This window comes from Harpia harpyja, chromosome 12, assembly GCF_026419915.1.
Source record: "Harpia harpyja isolate bHarHar1 chromosome 12, bHarHar1 primary haplotype, whole genome shotgun sequence".
Lineage (NCBI taxonomy): Eukaryota > Metazoa > Chordata > Aves > Accipitriformes > Accipitridae > Harpia > Harpia harpyja.
Genome location: NC_068951.1, coordinates 11,719,036 through 11,745,545, shown reverse-complemented (window position 1 = coordinate 11,745,545; position 26,510 = coordinate 11,719,036). Strand labels below are relative to the sequence as shown.

At 39.0% G+C, this 26,510-nt stretch overlaps 1 protein-coding gene across 6 annotated transcripts in view; it reads right to left on the bottom strand.

Moving 5' to 3' along the window:
• Positions 1–1,761: 1,761 nt before the first annotated feature.
• AUTS2 (activator of transcription and developmental regulator AUTS2) overlaps positions 1,762–26,510 on the bottom strand; it is an 800,615-nt gene continuing 775,866 nt past the window's right edge. For 4 of the 6 annotated variants that reach the window (XM_052803418.1, XM_052803416.1, XM_052803419.1 and 1 more), the window contains 10 exons: positions 26,263–26,307; positions 22,083–22,178; positions 20,694–20,765; positions 18,909–18,938; positions 17,238–17,309; positions 13,147–13,288; positions 12,520–12,597; positions 11,030–11,113; positions 9,907–10,129; positions 1,762–4,884 (listed from right to left, as the gene is read on the bottom strand). In XM_052803418.1, coding sequence (XP_052659378.1) covers positions 3,645–4,884; positions 9,907–10,129; positions 11,030–11,113; positions 12,520–12,597; positions 13,147–13,288; positions 17,238–17,309; positions 18,909–18,938; positions 20,694–20,765; positions 22,083–22,178; positions 26,263–26,307 — 2,082 coding nt within the window. In that variant the 3' untranslated portion in view covers positions 1,762–3,644. The remainder of the gene's footprint in view (positions 4,885–9,906; positions 10,130–11,029; positions 11,114–12,519; positions 12,598–13,146; positions 13,289–17,237; positions 17,310–18,908; positions 18,939–20,693; positions 20,766–22,082; positions 22,179–26,262; positions 26,308–26,510) is intronic. The other 2 variants (XM_052803420.1, XM_052803421.1) reach the window with 1 other exon arrangement.

The window sequence follows — 26,510 nt, the reverse complement described above, 5'->3', positions numbered from 1 at the left end:
GGGAAGGTGGGAGCTTTAAAGCATAAAGAAAAAGTCCTGGGTGTTGTAACCATAATAGCTCAGGGTGTTCTACAATCCAAATCTCTCACACCCTATAGAATAATACCCCTATGACTCGTTTCATTCCTACAGGTGGTATTTGGCATGGTCTTTAAACAAACTTCATTTCTTAAATATTAGTGATTCAAAAATAGAAGATTTAAGACAAATGTCTTGAATGGAAAACCCTACTAAAAAGATGAAATTGTCTACACCTGCAAGCTAACATCCCTATAGAAACTTTTGAAAAGCAATGAATGCATCTGAAAAAGTTTAAAAGCATTAAAAATCTTGTTTCATCTCTTACCATACCTTTCAGGCATACTCCTCTGAGCATCACCACTCTTATAAGAAGACCTGACGCCCAGATCTCCAAAGGTATATAGCCACTTAAATTGTATTGAATTCAGAGGGAGTGAAATGCCTCAATGCTTTCTGGGACTCTGGGAGAGACAGTTCATTCGCTTGATTGGGAATTAAGGACCATCAGCAGGAGTAGCTCAGCACCTGGGAGGACAAGGATCATAGTCTGTACAATCAGATACCACATTTCTTCCCCGTGAAGTCACTGACAAAGCTGTTAGGACTCCTATTACAATGCTCTGAGATAAGCCTGGAAGATGATGCTCTCATTAGACCCTCTCTCATGGGGCCCCTCACACTGTATCTGTGCAAGCTTGCTCCAATGGTTTTCATCCTCCAACGGCCATCTATAACTCGTTTCCTTCAGAAACTTGGAAGGTTTTTTAATGATGTGCATCCAGAAGACAGAGATACAGGTTCCTCGCAGAAAATAAAGCTCTTTTCGCACATTATGCTACTGTTGTACATTCGGCACAGTTTACACAAACCTGGATTTTAAAAAAGACATAGGGCTAGCTATTCTTTTCTCTTAGTTACATGGTTGAAATTGAGGGAAATTTCACTTTCATCAGATTTACATGGGAGGAAGAGTAGAATACAGACAGAAGTGCTACAGGGCTGAAGAGAGAAACAAAACCAAACTTGAATGTATGGCTGCATACATTTAATTGCTTACCAAAACAACTGGCAATTATTGAGGGAGAAGACAGATTTCCTAAGTCGAGCTCAAGAAAGCAAATTTCAGTGTCACAAGCTACCTCTGCCAAAGTAACCTGGATAAAGGTTTTTGAAGTGTTTGCAACAAGCTTGTAAACACCCCCCCAAGCCCCCAAACTAAAAAAAAAACCCTCCTGAAAATCACATATCATGAGGAGCTAATTTTTTCTTTTTTCAAAAAAGAACACCATAAAAACTGTACTGTGAAGAACTAAACCATCTGCAAGAAATTGGACATATTTATGTACAAATTGTTCATAGTAACCAATAGCCATGTCTTTAGCTGATGAAAACTGGTAAAATGCCATTGGCTTGTGTGGAACTGCACAAATTCACAAAATGGCTCGCATACAGCCACATACTTCCAAGTATGGGACTATCTTGAAAGACCAATTGGTCAGTTAACTAAAAGCTCATGTAAGTAGGGTATTACTATATTTTAAAGAATCTGGACAAGCCAAGGATCTGATCTCCTTTTTTTCCTGATTACTATAATAATTTTAATAAGATGGCTTATAAAAGCTTGCCATTTCCTTTACATTTTTAATAGCTATTTCTTCTGAACAAATACCCACTCTTGGGAAAAAGTATTTCTTCCCCATATCAGTGATGGGGTACTCCACACAAAGAAGCACCTAGCAGTTTAGTTCACATTTTTTAATAACATGGCACAATTTACATTACACAAGTCTTCGCTGATGAGGAAACATGCTGAAGATTGAGAGCCGCTTCACTTTTCTTTTCACATAGGATCTAGAAAGGACTTTATTACATACAGGATAAACAGCAAAAAGGTTTGTATATAACAATCTCTTTACAATACTGAAAGCTACCACTACGGTTCCAGTGTACATATTCTTCAGGGTTGGTTTTTTTTTGTATTTTTCCTTTTGTTCTTTAAAAAAAAAAAAAACCACTGCACAACATCTGGAGTTCACAAAATCTGAAGCTCACAACTAAACCTTCAGTTGACTACTAAAATAGATCTCTGATCATTAGAAACAACTGTCTGTAGTTAACTTTTTTCTTTTTTTGCCAAAACAGGATAACAACTTCAGATAGCACTTTAATACACTAGAAGACCAATGGAACTAATTTTATTTCATACATATATTTTACAGTCCAGTAGACAAGATGTTGAATTCTCTCTGATAAAGTCATATTCTCTCCAAATATTTAGACAAGAAACTTAACGCATTATAAAAAAGTGTGTTATGAAAAGATAGATTTCAGAAGATTGATGCATATTTTTAAAAAGGACCATGTTCTTCATGTTATTTCATGTCTTCTATGATTAGGGAACACCAAGGCTGACCTGTTAACTATTCACAGACTTTATTACCAACTGAAATACAATAAATTGCATTATGAAATCTGCATCAGAGTTCATTAATTAAACTACTGATCCACAGTGAAAACATATCCATCATTTAGAAAAGTATTAGCTTTCTTGTAGGATTTGTTTCAATGTAGGTAAAAATCACTTAACAAAAGAAAAAAGTGTGTGTACAGATAAAAATGACACACTGGCAATAAAAACAGACATGAATGGCTATAAGCAGATGTTCTTCCAAAAATAAATTTGACATGTTAAGTGACGAAAGTTCTGGAAAATATCCAGCATTTGATGATTACTCTGTTTAACCCAGATTAATGTGACTGAAAACCAATCTGTCATGACTACAGTATCAGTGATTACAGATTGCTAACCCTGATGCATTCTAAGGAATACATGAGCTACAGTAACATCAGCATCTTGATGCAGGGGTTCAGACAGAAAACTACACTTCTAATGGGCTGTTTCTTCATCAAAACAAGCAAGAGAAACAGGTTTCTATTATAGATGAGCTTGTTCAGGGAAAATATGACTTTAATTATGTTGTGTGTTGAAAAGGCTCCTTTGAGTTATAAAGGCTTTTGTGAAAAGCCTTAAAATTCATTGCATAGTTGAAGGGGTTTAGCTGTCTATAACAATATATGTAACACAGCATAAGCAGACTGTGTTGATCAATATTAAGTTTGCAAATAGCACAGTTTAAGAAGTATTAATGTATTATGTTACTTAATTTTATCTATTTACATTTGTACAAAGTAAAGCTTTCATCTTACCCTTTTTGCATATATGAACCATTAACCCATGAAGCAATCTTTTTACATAAATATCTACAATTGTCTTCACTTCTGGTCTGAAAGAGCTTTGTATGGTTGACATTGGTGGTGGTTTGTTTCTAGTCAAATCATTCAGATTAATGTCTTGTTCTTCAGTTCAAATTTTGAAATTTTTAAACTAGAAATAAAATAGAGTAGGAGACACGAGGAACATATGGACTTGGCTAAAAGATCTGGAAAATTTCAACATATAATATACAAAAAAACCATTTCAAAATCTTTGCACTCAGGTCTATACATATTGTACAGTGGGTCACATCCCCAGTCTGTATCAATGACTAGTAAGAAGGTCTTTATATTATGTTCATTTACAACGTTCTGTCCCTCTTTCTCTGTTTTTTTTAGTCTCGCTCTGCTTATCGAGCTTCAATGTCCTTGAGGGTGTGAGAAGGAGGCCTCTCTCTCATCTCTGTTGACAGAGGAGTAGTCCTTCTCGGAGACCCAGGCCGAGGTCCCAGAGTAGAAATAAGAGGTGGAGGGGCACTGAGAGCTGCTGTGGGGGGAGTTTTATTGAGGATGCCATTTTGGTGTCCCGTCGGGGGACTGACTCTGGGGTAGTGCATGCTAGGAAGTCCTGGAGTGATTAGGCTTGGGTGAGGCAGGTGCCCATCCAAGGCGGCAGGGTGAACTGAGTGCAGGCGTGCATGTTCATAGTCCTCTCTGAGCATGTGCAACCGCTCCCTATCATCCAAGTGGTTGCCCCTCTCATGCTCACGTCGAGGGTCAACAGAGAGAGGGTGGTGGTGATGGTGGTGGTGATTGTAGTCGTGAGGTTCCCGATCCCTGAATGACCTGTCTGCTTCATATAATCTTGGCGTAGAAAGACGATGAAGGGGGTCATTTCTTAGCAAAAAGTCTCTGCCCAGGGGGTCTCTCCGATGAATATCTAGCTCTCTGTACGGATCTCTTAAGGGATCTCTCATTGGATCCCAGTGGAAAGAAGGATAGGGGAAACGTTCTCCACCAGGAATTGGGCTAATTCCCATAAAAGGGGTCATCATGCGAGTCCTATCCAGGCCACTGATGCTGTTCATGTGATGTATACCAGTTACACCTACAGTCATGGGCATAGACACTAAAGGACTTGGATGGACGTTAGATGTAGATATAGGTGGTGGCTGATCAGATGACCTATGAGTCTGAGGTCCCTCAGGTTGAACATCATGCTCTTCCTTTCGCTCCTCCTTCACTTTGACTTCATTGCTTTTCTTCGGATTATCATATGCTGTCTCGTTCTTCCTCTCAGCCTCACGGTTTGAAGTACTATTAGGCCGTGTGCTCTCCACAACGGGGGGCCTAGCATAGGGTGAAGGAACCCTGGGCATTTGCTTAGACTCTTCCACCACTCGGCTTTCATGGCTCAGGCCTTCCTTCTCTGAAATATAGTTGTCCTTCACCTTGTGCTCTTCAACATTAATTTCCTTCCGAGATTCGGAGTGATCCCTCTCTCGTTCTTTGGGTTTCTCTTTTTCTCGAACCTCAGGATTCAGATGGCTCCTGATCTGCTCATTTGAGCTGCGATTATGTCCGAGGGAGTTTACTGGATGGATAGGTGCTGGCGAAGGATGGCTGGAGTGTCTTTTCTCAATGCTCTCCCTAGAAGAAAGAGAAGTGTAAAAATGAAGGCACGAGAAACTCTGCAAATAAAACAAAGCCTCTAGGGTGTCTGACTTCATACTCGTTGCTTTGCAGAAAGCTAGTAACATGCATCATTAAATGCACTGTTCCTTTTGCACACCCAAACCACCAGAAGAACATCCCATCTCTAAACTAGGCCTATTCTATTATCTCGACCCAGAAGAAGAAGATCCCCGAAGCTGCTTTGTGAATGATGTGAGATTTCAAACACTGAAGTCCATAGAAGGCTCCCAAGGGAATCTAGCTCTAGTACACATATTTCTAAGACAACAGCCTTAATTGTTTGCAAAGAAGAGAGAAAAATAAAAACACACTAATTTCATCCAAAAAAAGTGAGGCAATTAAATCCAAATTACATAGTTAATAGTATTTTACCTGCTTCTGCTATTAATAATACATTTGGGAAAATAGATGACATTTTGTTCAACTGACTTTTTAAAAAATTTCTAGACCTATGTACGTTACTAATTTCTTATCTCTATTCAAGCTTCTAGCTTTTCAATTTACTTCTCACAATTCAATTTACTTCTTAAAAATGAAAACAAAAACCTCTCAAGACACCAGTACTGATGGTGACAATCCACCACTCTGGACAGGCACTTCTCTAAGTGTGCAATGACCCCCAGTGCAAGTGTTTTAATAGAGGTGGCCATCATGCATGGATTATGTGTTGACTTCCTCAGCAGAGATCACTCTACCCTACATGCCCATTATTCAGGCTAGCTCTGAAAACATACTCCCTCTGGAGTCAGTTGCTCTTCAGATTACCAACCCTTTCCCATTTCTAGGGTAGAGCAAGCAGAGCAGGGACAGGGCCAGTGCATCTCCCTGCCAATGTTAGGAAGTCTCAAAATAGTGTGAATTCATTCCATCTTTCAAACCTATTTATATTGGACAAAAGATTAGAGAATTATTGTCTGGCAGTGGACAAAAACCTAAATACGTGAATGGATTCTGTACCAATTATTTTCTGGAAGCAGTGCTGACCAGGAGTTGTTATGGGCAACACTAAGTAAAAAAGCTTTCCTATTTAAAATGAATTGAATTCATAATGTAAATCTAATTCCTCAGTTCCAATGATTTTAACCTCTCACTAATTTCAATTGATCTCTGAGTTGGAGTCTCTCCACAAAGACAGCTCCAGATATTCAGTGTTGGACACATGCTGCCTGCTGAGCATGGAAATTCTGTTCTATGCGGGGTGATGGATGGACAATGTGCTGTTAAAGGCAAAAGTGAAGGACAAGCAGTGAGGCCCTCTGAAGTCCCAACCAGCTCAAGTTTACATGGTTTCTCTTTGGATGCTGCAGCCTCTGCTTAGCAATGTGTAACCTGAACATGCTCTGATGAGGACAGCAGGTTGAAACTCACTCTGGACAAGATGAGCAATACTGGCTGGCTGAAGGGCAACTCAGACGACGACTCTGAAGTGGACACTTGCTCCTTCACCTATACAATTTCTGCTACCTACTTTTCTGCTGAGCTGAACTGTATAAGATTTCTACCTGTAGGTACTTTTGGATGGTGAAAATGCAATAACTGCAGAAAAAATATCTTTGAAAAGGAAACTCTCATTATTATAATCTCACCAGATGCATCTTCTGCTGTATCTAGACTGAATTGTTGAAACTGTCATTTTATGTGCCATGTCTGAGAGACCTCAGAGAGTCCAGAATGTGACTGTTAGAAAACATTTCTAAGACAGAGCATTTGATACCAGAACCGCCTAGTCTGCACTGACTACCAATTAACTCCTTGATATCAGGTTCTGCTTTGACTGACTATGCCCTAAACAGTCTGGAAATTGTGTCCTGGCTCTAATTTCCTTCCTCTTGATTTCCACCAACGGTTGAGGCATTTGATTTAACAGCTTCCAGATTTGGACACAGTGAGACCAAGTCAAGGCACTCCAATGAAGGCTTCTCAACTTGAAGACTTGATTCTTTTACTTTGGTGGAAAGCACTGGCTTGGAGACTCTGCAATACCTAGTCTTTTATTTATTTTGCTCATGGGACTAGTTCAGAGGGCACACTTCATTGTTTTATTTCACTAGGAGAGCTCATTGACTCCTTTTGCTGATATTTAATCAATTTTATATGTAATTGATGTATTTTAAATTACACATAAAATTTAGAGAAAATAACAGGTATTTTCTGTAACTAAAGAAAAATATATGTGCAACCAAAATAACATATTCCTTTGCCAGTTTCATCCTATTCAATTACAGTGATGGTATTCTCTCAAGAGGCTATTGATTATATAGCTCACTTAAGTGAACTACATGTAGTTCAGTGGTCAGAGAGGGAATAATTTTTTATCCTCAGATGTGTCAAGGATTCCTTAGGTTAATAATATGGGAACAGCTCTAAGACTCTGTCTCCACAAAGAAGAAACTTAAGATCATGTTCTGACATGAACTCAGTAATAAGTAAGGTATGTTTTGAGGCTGTATGCTACACTGAAAAATACTGAGTATCTTATGCTCCGTACTTTGCCTCATTTATGTTCATAAAAAGATCAATAGATTCTTGGGTGGTTTTTTTTAACGCTCTAGGATTACATACACTTAAATGTCATTATTACAATGGAACTGCTCAGTGACATCTTTTAAACAAAATACCACTGAGAAGGAACAAATCCTGTTTTTCACAATAGCTATTTTTACTGATTTTTTCCTAATGCTGGGCTGGAGTAAGAGAGTCCTCAAAAAAACCTCCACAGCTGCAAAAGCTGTTCCAGGAGAAAGTGGGGACTGTATCAGGACATTGCAGTGAAACTCCCAAGTCAGCTCTGCACCTAGGAAAGGTTCACAAATTTGTAGTTTCACATTATCTAAGCTACCTTGAGGAATTTACCTTATCTCCATCTAGCTGGGAGGGTGCTGTGGTACACTGACCATACAGCTTATCCAAGAAGAGCGACCAGTGATTCATTGCAGCCTATTCTAACACCAATCTTAGATAGGGAAGAGCCAAGCTAAGATGTACCTCTGAGGTACCTGTCCACTGATAACAGCAGAAATCTAGATGAATGCTTTTGGCTAGATGGCCCATTTTGGGGCTGATAAAGTTAGACCCTTGATGACAGGATGATTTTGAGATGAAGTCATACCTCCAGGTGTGATTCCCAGTTCTTCCTGTTAGCACAAATTTGCTTAAAATAGGTAACAGAGATTGGGACCTCAACTAGAAAGCAAGGCTACATCCTCACCCTGCTGGGTGCCACTGAAGGTAAAATAATAGGTATTACAAAAAATAGGCTCGCAAACTACTCCAGACATTATCTACATAGGGAGCACGTCTGCAGGAAGGGATTCTCAGCATCTTCTCATACAGGAAACAGTGTTGAGCATGCTGCAAAGTAGAACTCTTCAAAACCACGCAGACGGATGCACAGCAACACTAAATCGGTGAAAACATTGTACTAAACTGGTAGCCATAATTGTGCAGAAGTATGAAGTATGAATGACGCTTACTTTTAAGCTCTCAAACTATTGAAAATAAATATGTTCTGAGCTATGATATGGAGTTCGGGCAATGCCAAAGCAGCTTGCAAGGAATGTATTTCGGAAAGGGATTTTCTTCAGCAGGAACACTTCATAAGAAAACAACAAAACAGCAACTGAAATAATCACATTATTCTAAAGACTACCCATATCATTAGTAACTAAAATGCTTTGCCATTCAAGCCAGTAAAGTTACTCACATGCTTAAGCGTTTTGCAGGACAGAATCCCCAATTTGTAACAGCAATTTATTTTGAAGCATTAACACCAGACATGAAAATAATGAAGCTATGCTACCAAACAGAAAATATTCCAAATGGAAAATGTAGGTGAAAAGATCTGTAGTTTGACTTGCTCTTCACATTTTACAACAACATAGAAAAGCTCTTAAATGTATTTTTAGAATATCTAATGTGTTAGCATAACTTCTTTTAGAATAGGCTACTAATGCGTATATTTGGGTTAGTGACAGAGAAGTCAGAAAAGCACATCTCCTAAATATTCTTTTATGTTAAAATATTAGAAACAAATAGCCATTATGTAGTAAGTAATGTGCAAACTTAACAGGAAAGCCATTAAGCCACAACTGAAAAAGCTGAAATCAGCCTCTCTACATTTTTCAAGGAAGGCATGACACTTGCTGAATGGCAAATTCTTATAATTTGGTACTTAAATGTTAAGAGGAATTGTTACTGAGTTAACTGTATAATGGGAACAGTCCTGACAAAAAAAATATGACCAGGTTTTACTTTCCATTAACCCTTCCCAGCCTGGACATGTTAGTGTGCAAGTCCATGTAAAACACTGAATAAAAACTGTGCTTGAAGGTGTGTAACAGCAGTGCATGTGTGTGTGTCTTTTTTGAGGGGAATTAAGGTTCATTTAATGGACTGCATGCACTGAAACTTACTGTGGTACTGGAACATGACATACCCGGTGCATTTTACAGTGTTATAATTTTACAAGTTTATCAGTGGTCCCCCTGGTCAGTCTATTTTTGAAAAGGAAGGTAGCGTTACTTCTTTTGCAGTCAAGGTCTGATTTACAAAGTTATTTAAGTATTTGAAGGTGCAGATATGCGTCTGATGGACTTTATAATCCTTCTTTTCATCCTGTCAGGCACCTATCTACACGGTAGGTCTTCAAAAGACCTATGACAATGAAACCCATACGGTTAACAGAGTATGTGGATCTGCTTCTATTCTCACTTGACACTGCCTGAACTCTGCTCCAGCAAAGCTCCTTCTGATGAAGTGCGGTGCAAGTGAGAAGAGAAACAGATACAGTAGGAAACACTCGAGTTAGAAACCTGCATCTTCCGTAGTGCCTCGCGTCGCAGGCAGCAATGCTGTCAGCTCTCCAGATGTCCCTCTACTGAAGCTCTGGTTTAACAATGTGCCAGGCTGGGAAGGGTTAAAAGCGGAACAGAGCCCCAAGCTTTGAACTAGACAATTCTTGGAAGTGTTCTTTCGTACCTTTCTTTGTCATCTTTACTAACAGATGAGTCTCGTTTATCTACATCTCTATCTCTGTCATGAGCTGCAGCAGATGAACTGCGCTCCAGCTCTCCTGGCTTCAGCCAGGGCGGAGGGGTCGGGAACGAAGGAGGAGTTCGGTGCAGTCGGTTCCAGGGCTCGTGAGGGTTGCTAAAGCTCTGCATACTGGGGCCATCCTTGTGGCCGAACATTGAGTTGGGTGCTGAAATGGTGAAGTGGAAAACAAAAAGGTTTAAGAAAAAGGTATGCTCTAGTGAAGGTACTTACCAAAAAAACTTTTACAGCACTCAGAGTTAAAATGAATACATATTATTGGGAGCTGGAAAAGGAAAGGAAATTAACAGAGATTCATTAGAGGGTCTCATTCCTAAAAATGGGCAGGCATCTGACAGCTGTTTTAATTGGAAAGGGAAATGCTGTGGATAAAATTGACAAGGGATGACATAGTAAGATAAAAGTGACAATGATCCTCATTCAAAGCATTTTTGAAACATCAGGAAATGACCATTATACGGACTATAAATAATGGAACTTGTTGCGTTTGATCCTGAACCAAAGTAAAATTACAGGTGACCAAAATCATGCCAGATTTGAAGTATGGAGAAAGAAACTCATTTTTAAAAGGATGATCTTTTGTGACTGGCCAAATCTAGAGAAATGTTGATGATCCTGGACAAATAAATGCAGGTTAGTGATCTTTTCCAGGCACATGTCCTGGATTACTGGTGAGAAAGGAAAAAAAAAATGTTCCCATCCACAGCTAGGGATGCTGCACACATTAACTATTTCTGAACATGCAACAAAATCATGAGAAATTTCACAAACTCCCTTAGACTCATAGGTTCTTTTTTTTTTTTATTGAACGATGTAATGGTGACATTTAGCACTACATTGAACCCAAATTGTTAAGTAACTACTACAAAATAATCTACTCATGACTAAAAAATGCTGTTATTTAGAAGAAAAAGATGGCTTTTCAAATTCCCATCTCTTAGTGGCATGTGGTCTAAGCAACTGGTAAAAAAGACAGCAAATAGTCACCATCACTCAATATCCTGAATTACACAGCAAACAAGAATTCATACACAAAGAGGTTACTCACTAACTGTCGGGTTCCCAAGTCCCCCGAAGGCATTACTACCCACTGCAGTGAGACCACTGAAGGAAGCCGGTCGATTGAAAGGCTCTGCAAACCAACAGAAACAGCTGAAGCTCACTGGCATGTTGGTAATTATGACAAAGCATTAGCGTGTTATCCAACTGCATTACGTCTGCATGAAAGCTCGGTCTGTGCCCATCAGTAGTTGCGCATCATCCTCCCACAACAGAGCAGTTATTGTGAGGGGGTGGGACATAAAACCCCTTTTTTTTTCAATGACAGTATGCATGCAATCATCTTACTAGAAAAACTTCCTCTTCAAAGGAAAACAAGATGTTAAAATATACATGGCATTGAGGCCTGTACTTCAGCGTAAGTAGCTACTTCATTTAAAACCTGCAAACATCTCCATTTTTATTTCCTTTTATTCCCTTCCGATTCAATTCCACGGTCTTTCTCAGGAAATGCAAGACTATTATTAACTCTGGCAACTGTGCTCCAAACACCTTCAGGCCATGTCTCCTAAACCATAGGCAGGATATAAATAAAATGTCCTATTATACCGATATGTCATGCTGACCCGAACATTTTGTAATTCTCTTGATATTTATTGCTAATACTATACAAAAAACTAGTATGGACTGAAAAATATTGGAATAATTTTTTTTAGTACTTAATGCATACAGGCTATAGATAAGTCACATGAATGAAGTAAATTATCTTCTCACATTATTTTGGAGAAGTCTAACAATTCTGATGAAACTACTTCTGATAAATACCAGCACAGAGAAAAGGAAGACCAAACCTAGCATTTTATATAGGCAGCTAAGTGCAGAATGACAAACCTACATTGTTAGTCTGCTGTATCAATTTGGTGACCCTCCCAAATCCTTCCCTGTGCAAAATAAAATGCCAATTTAGAGTATTGATCTCGGATGCTCCCGCAGGCAGCAGACCACTTTATTACAACATCAGTAAGTTAGAAGGGAAATAACAACATTTGGTAACTTGGGTGGTTCCATTTTTAAATGCATATTCACTAATTTTCACTAACAGACACATCTGAGGCCAGATCACAGTATTTTAAGGATATCTTTCCCACTCACTTACATGGAAAAGTAGACATCTAAGTAGGAGTTAGGAAAAAAAACCCCACCTCTATGAACTGAAGGAAGCCTTAACCTTAAGGCATTTTTTTTGACTGGTTATAAACATGACTACAGTGAAACTTAAGCAGTCCTGTCACTCTGCTCCTCTAATGACCACACCGTTTTCAGAAGTATTTCAAAACATGCTGTCAGCAATACTATTATGTGTATTTAGAACTGCTACTTGGCTAATGGCTAAAATTAAATGGCTAAAATGCGCAATTTGTAAAGGTTAAGTAGGTGGGGTACTCAAAGAGTCTCCACATGGGAAACCGTTAATGGTCTCAGTGGTCAGTGTGTGTTACTTCTGCGTTGTATTCACTGTTAGTTGCAGAGAGAACGTACCTAAGTGAGCAGCTGGGTTGAGAAAGTTGCTGTGGTGAGGTGGTGGGCCAAAAGGGGTGCCGGCTGGATGACCCCCACCTGCCAAAACAAAGCAAAAGGGGTGAATTTCTAGCAAAAGCTCAGAAAGGGACTCACTGTGCTCTGGGCTTGACTATAATTTCTTAAATGGCAGCTCATGTGAGCAGAGATTGCTGTAGACTTGAGTGGGGTTTCTCAGGTCAGGATCCTATGCAAGTAGCAGCGGCTTTTCTGAACAGAAATCCCCAGTTAGAGCATAAGGGGTGAGGGGGGGTGGGGGTGGGAATGTTTCAGTACAGGGGAAAAAAAAAAAAAAAGAGCATGTGAAATACAGCTTATTTCCAACCTGTTATCTCCATGATGCATCGGACATCACTGTGTGAAGAAATGTTCCTCCATTTACTACCTGTATGGCATTTCAGCAGGTTGGGCTTTTTTAAAAGCATATAGAATAATTTGAAAATATTTATCAAATGGACTAATAGCCCCTGGCATGTCTTGCAGAGAGTTCATAAGCCAAAGCATATGGGAAATTTCCTTTTAACACGGCAAGGATTAGCATTTTAATGAGCATGCCACAAGAAGGAGATTTCACTTCTCAGTACTCACTGGCTGTAGAGAAGAGAGTCGAGGGCCGGGCCAGGTCATGGGGGTGGTGGATGGCTCCAAAAAGGCTGGGGCCTGGTGGCCTGCTCAGAAATTCAGGTTTCAGGCCAAAGTCCAGCTTGTGCGGATCAGACTGCATCTGTTTCTGAAATGTAAAACAGGATTTGGAAGAGACTGTCCTAAAAGATAGCAGTAAAAGGCACTTTCAGAATGATGTGGGTATAGCAATTTATTCACACCAACTGATGTTTTAACAAGAATATTAGTTTTTGGGACCCCGAGCATAGGTGCACAGCTGTCTTCCTGGAAGGGGGATCTAAGGCAGAGAGAGAAAGATCTGTCTCCCAATGCACATTTCCCGCAAACTTCAACAGTGTTTTCACATATGCTCACATCCAGCCCTCTGGAGCAAAGCATTTCAGTACAGACCTGACTTAAAGAACAAACATAAAAATCTTTGAAGAGGCCTCAGACACTTGCTTAGCTGTAAGAATAGGTCTGTCTAAAAATAACAACAACAAAGCCGAAGAGAAATGTTAATTTGGACCTGATGCCAGGTGGGCAGGAGTGTTAAAAGCTGGATGAAAGCATCAGCTGTAACAGGCACAACTGCCAGCTGACCCTCTCTTCCCACTGCAGGCATCCCTTGCTGGACAGTTAGGGCAGAGACAAGTCAATGGACACCAGAACCATTACTTTTAAATGCAAAGCTGCAATCAAGAAACACTTGATGCAGTGTATCTTTCAGTCCCTCTCAGACTGCAACTGAACAAGCTAGGGCCTAAAATGAATCAAATTAGAGATGAAGCATATTTGAGTCTAAAGAACTGAAGTCCCATTTTGACTGCTTGCACTCCAAATTCAAAGCACTGTATGTCACTGTCTGTACATATATGGTATAAGAATGAGCAGGCTTTCTTTTTTAAGGTAAATTTGCTGAGGTAGCTGTATGGTAAATGGTAAGTGGATGAAGGGTGGGCTCTTCTTTGTGCCATGTACTCATTTTAGTGGTCCCTAATTCAATAGTTTTATAGAATGCAGAGGAAAACCAAATTCCCAATTACTTGTGCTGCCAGAACTCCCAAAACACAGATTGCTGATTAATTGTGCAGGTCAGCTGAAAGGATTTACAAATGTGTAACACTGAACCAGTAGATCTTAACAGGAATTCTGGAGCATGTTACGCTTTATAAATCAGTATTTAATACTGTGCCAGCTCAGAGTACAGACTATTACAATGATATAAATATGCATATTAAAAAGTTATGACCAAGTTAATGTGCATGCCTAGTAGCTGTTTTTCAAGTGCTAGTAACATGTCTATGTAGCTATGAGAACAAAAAAAAATAACCGAACAAAAAAAAAAGCAAAAAAAAAAAAGAAGGCTTTATCAATGCTTTGAGATAATGGCCTGCAAAAATATTGAAATGGAAAAGATGGCCAAGTTAAGGTCATATCTTTTAAGGAAGTAACACTGTAGTGCTTTAGTAATTAAAAAAAGTTCAGAAAATACAAACGCCTCAGTTGAAGCTTGTGTGCCAGATTTTTATTCTGTGAACTCTTTTTATTCTTTTTTAACAACCAAGTTATAAACCTCTGACAGGCATTACTCAGAATAGCAAAAGCTGGGTGAAACTTTAATTGCAGCTATATGAATGGTGCTCTTCTAATAATGAAAAAATCCCCTGTCTGAAGAGGAACAGGAATATCATGGATGTGTTAGAAGATTTTTTAATGTGTTGCTTTACCTTAAAATAGTACCAAGGAAAATTGATCAGATTTATTTTATCTCCAGTTGCTGTTCAGGAGAGCAACTCCTCTTGATGACAATCCTTACAAATGTATTTGAAGTCCAGCAAATGTGTAACACCTTAACTCGGGGCCCACTAAAATCAATGTAAATATCTGCACTGATTTCATGGCATGTTAGATTGGGCCATAAGGCCTTTTCTAAAAGAGACAGGGCCAATTATGGAGCATAAATTCTCTGTTGAATCTGGGCCAGTAACACCCTGGTCAGTCTAAGGAGTGTAAAATTGCTTTGTGCCCAGAGCTGGTATGCAACCCCTGGCTTTGTCTGAGGAATTCCCTGGGTGTGCAGACAGGTTACACAGGTCTGATCTGTGTCTTGGTGCAGAGGTATAGGCAGGCAAACAGCATCCACAGCTGCATGCAATTTTTCCTGGGGTCAGGAAGGTTGTGTGTTAAAGTTTCCTATCTTGCCTGCATCTTCAGTGTCTGCTGTTGCCCTTTGCAAGCAATTACTAGCAGGCCAGATAGTTACCAATTCTTCCATACTTTGCAAGCAGTCCGGTGGCACTGCATGCAACTTGAAATCTGTGAGTAAATATATTTTATTCCCTGCTCTACAGTTAGGCAGCGTCTTCAACTTGTGCAGAAGAAAAGGCACCTTCACAACGTTGGGCTAGAAGGAGAAATCATTCTGTATGAGCCTTCAGCCAGAGATTTCACACTTCATGGACGCATGCAGAGGGGAGGACTTCATTCCCGTGTGGGAGTCTGACAGCCCATGGGGACGTAAACCAACTCGCCTTACTGACTGTAGACCATACCTAATTTTTTGACTGAACTGAGATAGTGAAATACATTTCCCAATTATTCTTGAAATTATCATCAGGCACAGCCTCAAAAAGTCAAGTAACATCCTTCCCTGTACTTCTGGGCTTTTTTCCTGTTTTTTAACATGCAAGATGGAAAAGTATTAGGTAAAAGAAATGGCTGCATGAAAATGGCATTTACTATGAGTTATAAATACACCAGTATGACCTCTCTCTGAATATCAAATCAAGGAAGATTCAAAGGACATAGATAGCATGGGAACAATAATTTCATTTCAAGAAAATACCTTTTCAATAAAATAAAAAAAAAGGACATATAACTTTCTAGGTCTATAATCTTGTCTTTTTTGATAATGGGAAGATGAATGAAGATCACTAGCAGGGGAAACATAAGGAAGCAGAGAAGAGAGATATGTCTACTGCAGCAAATTAACCTGTCAACCTTGTTTAAAAGGGTTATTTTTAAACTCTATTAGCTGCCGGTTTTAGTAGCTGTTCAACATCTTCATATTCTTATAGCACTACGTTATACAATTCAATTGCACACATAGACTGCAAAGTGCTATGGACTCCTCGTTAATTTTACTTTCTAACACAAGCTATTGACTCCTGAAGTACAAGTATGAACAGTGAAGAACACCAACCTTTCCTGACTTACTGAAAAACTTCAGGAGCCACAGAGAATTTTTCAGTGACAAGTACAGTGAAAATATTATAAAGGGAAAGAAACCTTCTTCACAGAGTCCGAGTGCAATGAAAATACAGTTAAAGTAAGAACGGAAATACCGTAACTATTAAATGAACACATTATTTGTTTTCCTCTGACGTCTGTTTCAGGATAACCTAAACTGGCCATGGCTCTTACCCTTGAAGTCTCAAAACATGTATAACAAAGAAAAGATTTCCACCCCTACACCTTCAGTGCAATGAGGCAGTGTCTGGATAACATTACTTCATCTGAGAGGCTTTGTCTGCCCGACCAGCCCAGACACATACAGGTGCCAACCTCCGGCTATGAGATGGGTTGTAAAAAGACCGAGGGGAGCCTGTGCAGCCACACTGGATAAAGCATCTTAGGGACAGGAGAACTCTTCCTGTGCCATCTTCTGTCCGTGAACATTAATAAGAGGAATGGGATACATGTGCCTAGCTTCTCCAGACTTAAAAAAAATTCATCTTGATGTGACTGTGTCCTCAGCCACAAATAAAAGCAATGTTGTAGCTCAGAGGCACACCGATTTAGCTCTTCCTAGCTACAAACTGGTTGTTATCACCTAAGATCTGGTGTCCTTGCTGCGAGGCATCACAGACATTCCTTTGAGACTCTACCTTTAGGTTTTTAATTCCAACATACCATCACTATGAAACAGAAGGTTATGCTTAATGCTACATAAGGTTACTTTAACAAGGCATTAGCCATGGCACAGAACTGCTAACAGCGAGAGGCAAACCTTTCCTCTCACAGGTTTGCACTGTGCAATTCATCTGAAATTCATGCGTGCTCAAAAGACTGACCTTGACTTTCTGTTGATGATGGTATATCTGCCAGGCGATGTGAACATGCATAGCACACCACTTTCCAGGTTTCTGGAAAAAACAAAGGGATACAACATGAATCAGTAACTTTCAAAAACCTGTGATGCTTTCCTCTAGTTCTAGCAACTCTTGCCAACTCTTAGCCCCGTCTAAGGGATTCCCCACGCCAAGACAATTGAAAGCAAAGGGTCTCCCCTCGGTGCCTTCCCTCTCCATCCTCTTGGGAAAGCAGAAATGCAAAGAATTTGTCCCTTGCTAACAAGTTTATCTGGATATCCAGGAATGCCCCTGGTCACTCTCTTCTTCAAATAAACTCATGCTCGGGTTTTACGCACTTTTGTAATCTTCTGATGCCACTGGCTGAGAATGCAGCGTGTGTTGCTGAAATGAATGAAACTGTCTTCCAGTCGGCAGCTGCTCTGCGTAGCTGGATTGCTTTACAATTGTACATTGCCTTCATTTCTGGAAGTGCAGCTATTCTAAGACTAGCCTTTCCATCAAAAGATGAAAATGAAAGCTCTTTAAAAGATCACTGTTTTTCAAAATGAATCTGACTCCCACATGTAATTTCTGGTCTGTAACTCCAAAATTCTGGTGCATAAATATACTGAAAAAATTGGAGGTCAGTCAATTCACACTGCTTGGGAAGGCTCTTTGCATCCTTCCTGCCACCATGCTTTTAAGTCATGGGGAGGAGAGAGGGAGGAAAGAACCAGAGTGCTATTTGGGTTTTCTTGTTGATTTTGTACTCCATTTCCAATACATCTGGAAATCTTGTCTGAAAAAGACTCATTCAGGATATACTTTCTCCAATTTTGTTATTTAGAGGTCTGTAATTAACTACACATCTAATGATTCCTGCAGATTTAAAAATAATCACAGGAATTCAAGAAGGTCCTCAAGCTACTGGTAATTTAAATGTTTCACAAACTATGGCATATGGTCTGCCTTCTATTTCTTGGTGTATAACAACCAACAACTGAAAACACAGAAAAATAAAACCCATCTCACACACATACTGCCCTAAACTCAAGCCTTTTGCTTATTCACAGCAACTGGCTGTGCTAGTGATTTAGTAAGTTCACTTGGTTGGTTCGATCAAAATCTAGACCTTCTTGAACATGTTGAAAAATCAACAAAAAACCCTCTCTTGGATCACTAAAGACTGATCTTTTGATCCTTATTTCCAAAATACTTTGTGTTTGAAGTGGATTGTCTCTACACTTGACAGTAAGATACTTCGGTAGGAGGTACCATACTGAATAACACTGAAAACACAAGGTAAATAATGAAAAGCAAAATCCTTCAGTCTGCAGTGAAATGACAGGGGATCACTGCCAGGGTAGGTCTCCAGGATTTGGCTCAGGAAACCTGCTAAGCCAGCATGACAGAAGGATTATCAATATTTAACCTCTAGTATTTGTGCTAGGGGGTTGCATGAGAAGAACAGAAAACTTCCAACTTTGAAACTGTGTATTTTCCTTGAGTGACCACAAGATGCACACAAAGAAGGACTGACCATGCTGCTCAGCAAACACGGTGTAAAATACCCAAGATGAAACACGGCATTGCTTTATAATTAGTCTGCTGCTTTAACCCGGTGGGGACTGAGACAAGCCTGACAAACTGTATCACAAGAAGATTTCTTACCCTCAACATGGGCCTGAACGGATCTGTCAACTGTGAAGAAGAAATGACAGCTTGGTTACATGCCTGTCACTCAAACAATTGCTCTAATTAACAAATTTGTATTGCTTCATTAAGAGATGAAATTAAAATGTTATAATTTTACTTTCAAATGAAGCCCTTTCGGATAATAATTAGTCCTTAGCCTCCGTATTCGAGCTGGTCTCCCTCCCCCCACGGCTGTTGTACCTAAGTGTTGACAAGCAACTAAACAAGCCTCACACAGAGTGCTCTGTCCTCTGGCATCATCGTTAATTTATTGATTTAATGCTACAAAAATGGCTGGTTAACTACTCTGAAGAAAAACACAGATCTATCCTTTGGGCAAACTTCTGTTCTCATCTTTCAAAGCTGCTCAGCTCATGAGAAGATTGGATAGTGGACAGGGCCCCTTCTTCCCAGGCTTGATCCCACGAATTGAGTTGGAACGGGATGGAATGGTGTTTCAGATGTGCCCCTGCAAACCAGTGACTGTGTCTGTTCAACGGCTATGGTATGAAATGTCTGGTATGGACTTGAACATTCACATAGCCATTACTGACTGACTGCTTGCCTGATGTGTTCTCTGTCATAAATGGCTTTGCCTTAAGTATTTTTCACGCTGCAACAGATGTTGGTAAACAAGGGCTGTATAAAAAACCATTTTCTCATTATTATTTTTTTGTGTGGCCTGGTTTTTTGGGGTAGATTATTTTCTTATTCTCCTTTTCTGCTCACATTTCATCAATTAATGCTGGAAAATAAATTCAATCTATTGGGTATTTCTTACTTGTTTTGGATTTTCTTTTTTGAAATGCAATACTGAAGGAGATTTATAGGTGTAAGAGGTACTTTGTAGATGCAGTGATGGCACAATACATCATCCTGAAATACTTGAAACTACGCTACAAGTTGAAAGGCAGCGTAAAGCTAAATGACTTAATGATGGGAGGCTCTAGTTATTTTTTCAATTAGATAGAAAAAACAGAAACAAAAAAACGTGGTTCCTTTCAGTATAAAGCTCAACTACAGCACCAATTCAGAGCAAACCAAAGTACCGGAACTTGGCATAACCCAAAGAAAACACCTCTGCTGTACTTAAAAGTTTAGCCATACCACAACCCAGATTTTTAAGGAGAGCTCCCTGTCGCTTTTGTCAGAGAGTTCTGCTAAAAATATGACTGCATGATGTTCCTCGTTGCAAACAATGTATATTAATTCAAACATGCAAACAACCCATGGGCATTCGCAAAGAACAGAAAAAGGTTAAGAGACAAAGTGCTGAGACAATAAATGCTGTTCACATATGCTAGAACTCAAAAATCCAGAGGCGCCAAGTAATCAATAAAGTGCAACCGTATTTCACTCGTGCGATCAATGATACAGTAACCAAGGGAATAACTGTCATTGCCCACATTAAAAACAATTACAGAGCATAAACATAAATCTTGAAGAGGTTTGTACATTTCTACCTTGAATTGGACTTTTATGCCTTTACCCCCAGGCTTGTGGGGATGCCTGCTGACAGCAAGGGAAGAGCTCTTCCTTTGCATAGTATCTATGTGCTTTTGCGAATGATGAGCAGAAGCAAGGACTGGGATTTAAATTGCTCTCATACAACTTCTCTAGTTCTCATTGACTTAAAACAGTTCAGACTAAGCTTTAGTTTTAGGATGTTAATTGGGACATATTGAAGATGGTAGCTCTAGCATTGAAGGTTTTCAGGGGGAATAAGCTTTACTTGAGAAAAATACAACATTTTCTACAGACCCGTGGATCTTTCTGTAGAAGGGTATGTGGGACAGTTCCAGGTCTGGCTGCAACATCAATAGGATTGGAAGTCTAGAAATACCACAAGGAAAGACAGCATTACTGAGTAACACAACACATAAAAGCAACAGAAAGTGAAAAATAATACTTCTTTATCATTAACATTGCCTAAGCAATGAAGATAAACTTTTTAAAGAGGAAAGGATAACCATTATAATCCACTTAGTAATGTACATATTATCATCTCAATTTTCAGACTGTCATTGTCCACCAACTTCCCATTACTTTAATCCAAAACACGTGAGGGAACAGTGACTGTTTACACTGGAAAATCTTTCCACTATCGAAAACCTGATTAGTGACGTACTTATGATACGGCATCTAAAGCAGTATTTGGAGGACCAAGCTTGTGCTCTGCTGCTTATCAGCAATGCACTGGAACTGGCTAAAACTGCTAACCTGACTGTCAATGCACAAAGCATCAGTAATCTGTTTAGTCACTGTACAAGGATCTGAACTCCATCCACAATGAACTGTTACCATACAGATATCGGGAAAAAGCAACATCCAGCTGAAAAAGATTAAAGCTCTTCCCATGATTTGAATGTAAATATTCAGCTAATATAACAAAATGCAGCTTTGTGGGAAAAAAAAAACCCCAAACAAAAAACATTTAGACAGAGCTTCTTCCTACATTAAAATGAAGAAAAAAAGAAATCAGCTACAGTATAACTAACAATTAAGTAACAGACTTGTTAACAGTCTGATTACCATACATACGAAGAATTCCACTAATGAACTGCAATTTACATATTCAGTCATTACAGTGGATGGGCCAATTTAAGAAAAGTGTCTTCTCTGCAGAAATTTCAGTCCTGATTTCAGTCTTTAGTTGCAAAGACTACAGACTACAGAATATGATTTCCTCCCACTTATAAATCAAGAGTGACTTCATGGAAACAAAAGAAAAAAACCCCCAAACTCATCACATTTATCTATCCTAGCTATCACAAATGAGAGGAGAACTAAATCAGTGTATTGCATTGTGGTGGAGCTGTGAGATAATTATGGAAATGAGTAAACAATAATGATCATGGTTTCTTAAAATCTTGATTATTACATGACCTTACATTAATGCATACTACCTGAGAACTAATTATACTGCTTCTAAAGTTAACTATGCCATTATATAGAATTTTTTTTAAAAATGCATGTAAATATATCTGAACCTAATGAGAAATAACTTCTTTGTAGTAAATTTGGAAAAAGCCAATTGTCCTCTGTGGAATTAGGCTGTAACTCAGATCTCAATTGCTCCAGAATCTGAAGCACATGCTAACCCTAAACCTAACCTCGCTCACACCACCAGCATACTGGAGTATTTCTTACCTTGGGTTGAAATGCTCCTTGTAGTGAGCCAAAGGGGCCAGTTGGAGGAATCATAGGAGGAATACCTGATACAGCTGGAGGATAGGAGTGAAACAGCTGTAACAAAAAGATAGAACAACATAAATACAAGCGCATGTCAAAATGAAGACAGGAAGTTGAACAAGACAGAGAAAGCATTCCTACATAATATTACGGAAATGGTACATGGAGAAAACTGAGAAGCATTGAAGAAGTGATCTTGTTGCAACAATGTTAGTTAAAGCAGTCAATGAAATGTTCACAAATGTCATGACGTTTAGAGCTTAAAAGCAGTTCCGAAATCATAAAGCAACAAACTGTCCCCTGGATTAGGCCATCATAGCATAAAAGAGACTTTTTTTTTTTCCCCCAACTATTAATTTTTTAATTGGATATACATTTTAAATGGTTTCAGTTTGCAAACCATTTCAAGAGAAAAGGCAGAATAGTGAGCCAAATAAGACTCAGAAAACTACTGTTAAAGGGGAAAAAAACCCCATATGAGTTCTAGGATAATGTATCATTAAAACTCTATTAGTACGTTAGGATTTTAACAGTATCTGTAGGAAATGATGAAAATATGCACAATTCTTACTTCATTAGCCTGTCTGAGAGGATATCCTGCCACATCTAATATTAGCAGAGAGGCAAACTGATTTGTTCAAAAATTATTATTTAAACAAAACACTGAGGCACAACCCCCCCACCCCCCCAAATTTAGGGTAGTGTTCTTATAAAGACAGACTACTAAGCATAAAAATGTGCACATCTCCACTGACCTCACTGATCCCAAAGTATCTGTTCTAAGAGAATTTAGGGGAAAAAAAAAAAAAGTGGTTCTGTACTAATGCAGACAAACACATGGGAAACAAGCAAGTAAACCATAACATCCAAATCTTATCTTGTCTCTGTGGTCCGGCTGTGAATCTTTTACTCATGCTGTAACACAGATTACTCGCCCAATTCCACAGAAAATGCTGAGATTACACACAAAATTGCTTTCTGGTAGGAGTCGGGGGTTCAAAGCATCACACTCCAAATATGTTCTCGCTGTGAAACCTCAGTCAAGATCTAATGGGGCATGGCTGCTAACTCCGCTGGTATTGCCAACCAAAAACCTGAAGGGGTTATCTGGCTGATACAAATTCACCTCTGAACACAGCTAATCAAAAATCAATCTACTGTATGCTACTTTTAAGATCAAAATAAATGAGTTAATGGCCAATCGAAAAGAAGCAGGACTGGGCAAAGTAAAAGACTGGACACGTGGAGTGGGCAAACACTGAGAAAATCACATCCCAGAGTAAATCAGTATTGCAAGGTTTTGATGAGTTTGTTTATGCCATGTTTAGGCATATGTATGTGCTTTTCTTTGGTTTTCCTTCCACTAGCTTATCTTGCAAGATCATTTATTTGTCTTATATTTACTGAAAGCTGAGAAAATATTTCAGTATTGTAGAGGTAGCAAAAGATTTTCTCAGTTTAAAAGCATGGTATCAAGTCCCCTTTCATAACATGTTTCTATTGTCGTTTTTAATTCTATTTAATCTGGACCTGCTTCATTCAATGATGCAGAAAGCATTTGTAGATTAGGTGATACTGAACTGTAGGCATTTGAGAAATCATTAAGAGACACATGTCCTCATTTACAATAACTTCTAATGAGTAAAATGTGTTTTAAATCCTCCAGTGTCTTCTGCATTTAATTCTGTGTGTAATGGACTAATTCCAAACAATGAAAAGAGACGTAATACTTAATATTCTATTGGCTATGACTAATAATAAGGAATACTTTCCTTAGAGTTTTGTAACAACTGGTAAGTTAATTAAATGTGACCTTTCCTCAAGGTCAGAAGTATTAATAAAATCTAAATATTGTATATCCAGGATCTCTTTGTATCAGTTAAATTCCTCCAGTTTTCACAATACATCTTTCACAGTCAGTGCTTCCTTCTTCTTCCTCTCTTTTGAGCAACATTTTCCCCTTCTAGCTTTCTTCAGGGAACAATGTAGTACCCACAGCTTTCCTGGGGCCAGGTGCAATGTAACACTAAACTAGACTCAGCGTTAACTGTAGGTAAAAGTAATGCCTCACTGTGCTACAGTAAGCTTCCCCCCCGCCCCCCGCCACAGAAATGATTGTAAAATCAAAGGTGCCAAGAAAGAAAACTGTTTTAAATTTCTGCATGAGCTTCTACGTGAGCTGTGTTCTCTATTCTAAAGCAGATTGATTTTAACTCTCCAACAGACCTTGTCCTCCTGCAAAGTTCATTTACAAGCTTTAAAACCATTGCCAGCTTTTTTTAAGATGTCTGAATTCTTGGTGTGGGTCTGTAGTGGAAACTCTTGTCACTAGGAAAAGGTCTATGGAAGTGCCACAGCTTCACAATATTTCTACTAAGAGGAAAACCCCTATCAGGTATTCACTTATGCCAGCAAAAGTATGCTTTTTGATACTGCAGCTGCTCAGGCAACTGAAGCAAGCAGTTCCTCTGTTACCTAGATAATCTATAGTCATAGTAGAAGAGATTACTGAAAAACCCTAGCTAGTATGGCCTTGCTGTAGTTCAAGAAAGACTGTTAATCCAATGTAATTTGTCACCATCACCTTGATCTTCTGGTATTAGCTTGCTAAATATCCAACAGATGCAACAGTGATTATTTTGCAACTGCTTCACAAGGACAAACCTTTCCTGAAGGAAGGGCAGGAGAGGCATAGTGGACCAGACCTCAGCTGGCGGAGCTCTGCCATGTTCAATAGCATGGCTCCTTGGCTAACAGACCAACGTGAAGCCTTTCCTTACTTTAAAGGGGGTAATAGCATGACCATTACAATCCAGGTAACTGCCAGATTTATAAGAGTCACTGAATTTGAAAAGCATATACAGTTGGAGACTTTTGCAATGTTTCCTATATTATTACATGTCGACTTCTGTGCTTTGTCTAAAATTCATTTACCTATTTCCCAGTTTCGTGTTCTTGCTTGAATCAACTTGCCACATTGATGATAATATATCTTTTGAATCCATGTAAAGCTCAGCAAATAAGAGTGCAATTTTGCAAACGATGCAAACGAGCAGCATTACCCTTTGGAGTAAAAGTGATTATCACAGGCTTAAATGTTTGCCTAATACTCCTAGAGCTCTGATCCTGCAAACACACTCATACAGTTAAAGTTACTCAAATGACGTGTCAGAAATTAATAGGACTATTCACATGTACTACAGACATGAGCTGTTAGCAGGAACTGTGTTTAATCGGTACAGCAGAAAGCATCACACTATCATCTTAACCAGTTTTTTTTGCCCAGTTCCACTTCTAAGCAAAACACACACATAAAGCCAAGTGCTTTGCAAATTTCTGAGTGCTGATGCAGTACTCCTTCTCTCATCAAAATATCACTATTGGATTTAGAAATTCTTGTCATATTCAACCAGATACCTGCCTCTGCCAATATGATGAAGGAATGCAACCCATATTTCAGCAACAAATGAATCAGTAGATTCAAACCCTTTAAGAGCAGAAGCTTCACAATTAACTGGAATATTAAAAATCAGTTCATCTCAATAAGTAACATTTTTGGTAGCTCTTAGATAAACACATCTAGTGCATAGCTGGATACATGTTGCTGTCATCAAACAGAGCTTTCAAAACATAACAAGCCCAGTGGATCAGATGTGCCTTTGAAATCTGAAGAATAAGACAAGTTTTCAGATTTTATAAACCAAAATATGATCTATTAGGAAAACTATTAGATTATCTGTCCCTGAAGGATTTGTATGATAGTTTGTCATTTCAAGTTTCTTAGGAAAAATATCAGTCTAAGGGTTTGTGGCACAACTGAAACACAGTGATGAAATTACTGCTCTCTCCTGCTTCATGTAAGAGTCAGCTCTTCTGTCTCATCTTTTTCACATCAAACCTGTCTTCAAATGGTGTATGAGCAAGAGATCTTTTGATTGGAAAAGCTGATACTGCATCTTTATCAGAAACAAGCACCATGAATGCAAGCCTTCAAAAGCCAAAGCAACCAAGAACGATAATGGTAAATCCTGGAGTGATGATTAGGGAGAGATTCGACATTGTGCCACTGATTGAGTGGTGATCCCAACCCACCACAGAAAAGCAGTTAAGTCAGTTTTAAACAGAGTAATAAACTCACACTGTGACGGTAGAAGGGGTCAACTTTTGTAGGGTATTTGTCAAACTGCAAAGGGATCAAAGCACAAACTAGTTACTTTATATTTCTTTGCTCTAGTTCTGTTGGTAAAATAGAAGACTACTTCTCTATTATTTGGCAACCAACAGAGAGGAAGAAATATGCAGAAAATTAGTTTCCAATGAAGCTTTAGGATTTTTCTTTCTTCAAGGTAAACCAAGGTCTTTACGAGACAGGAAAATGGAGGAAGC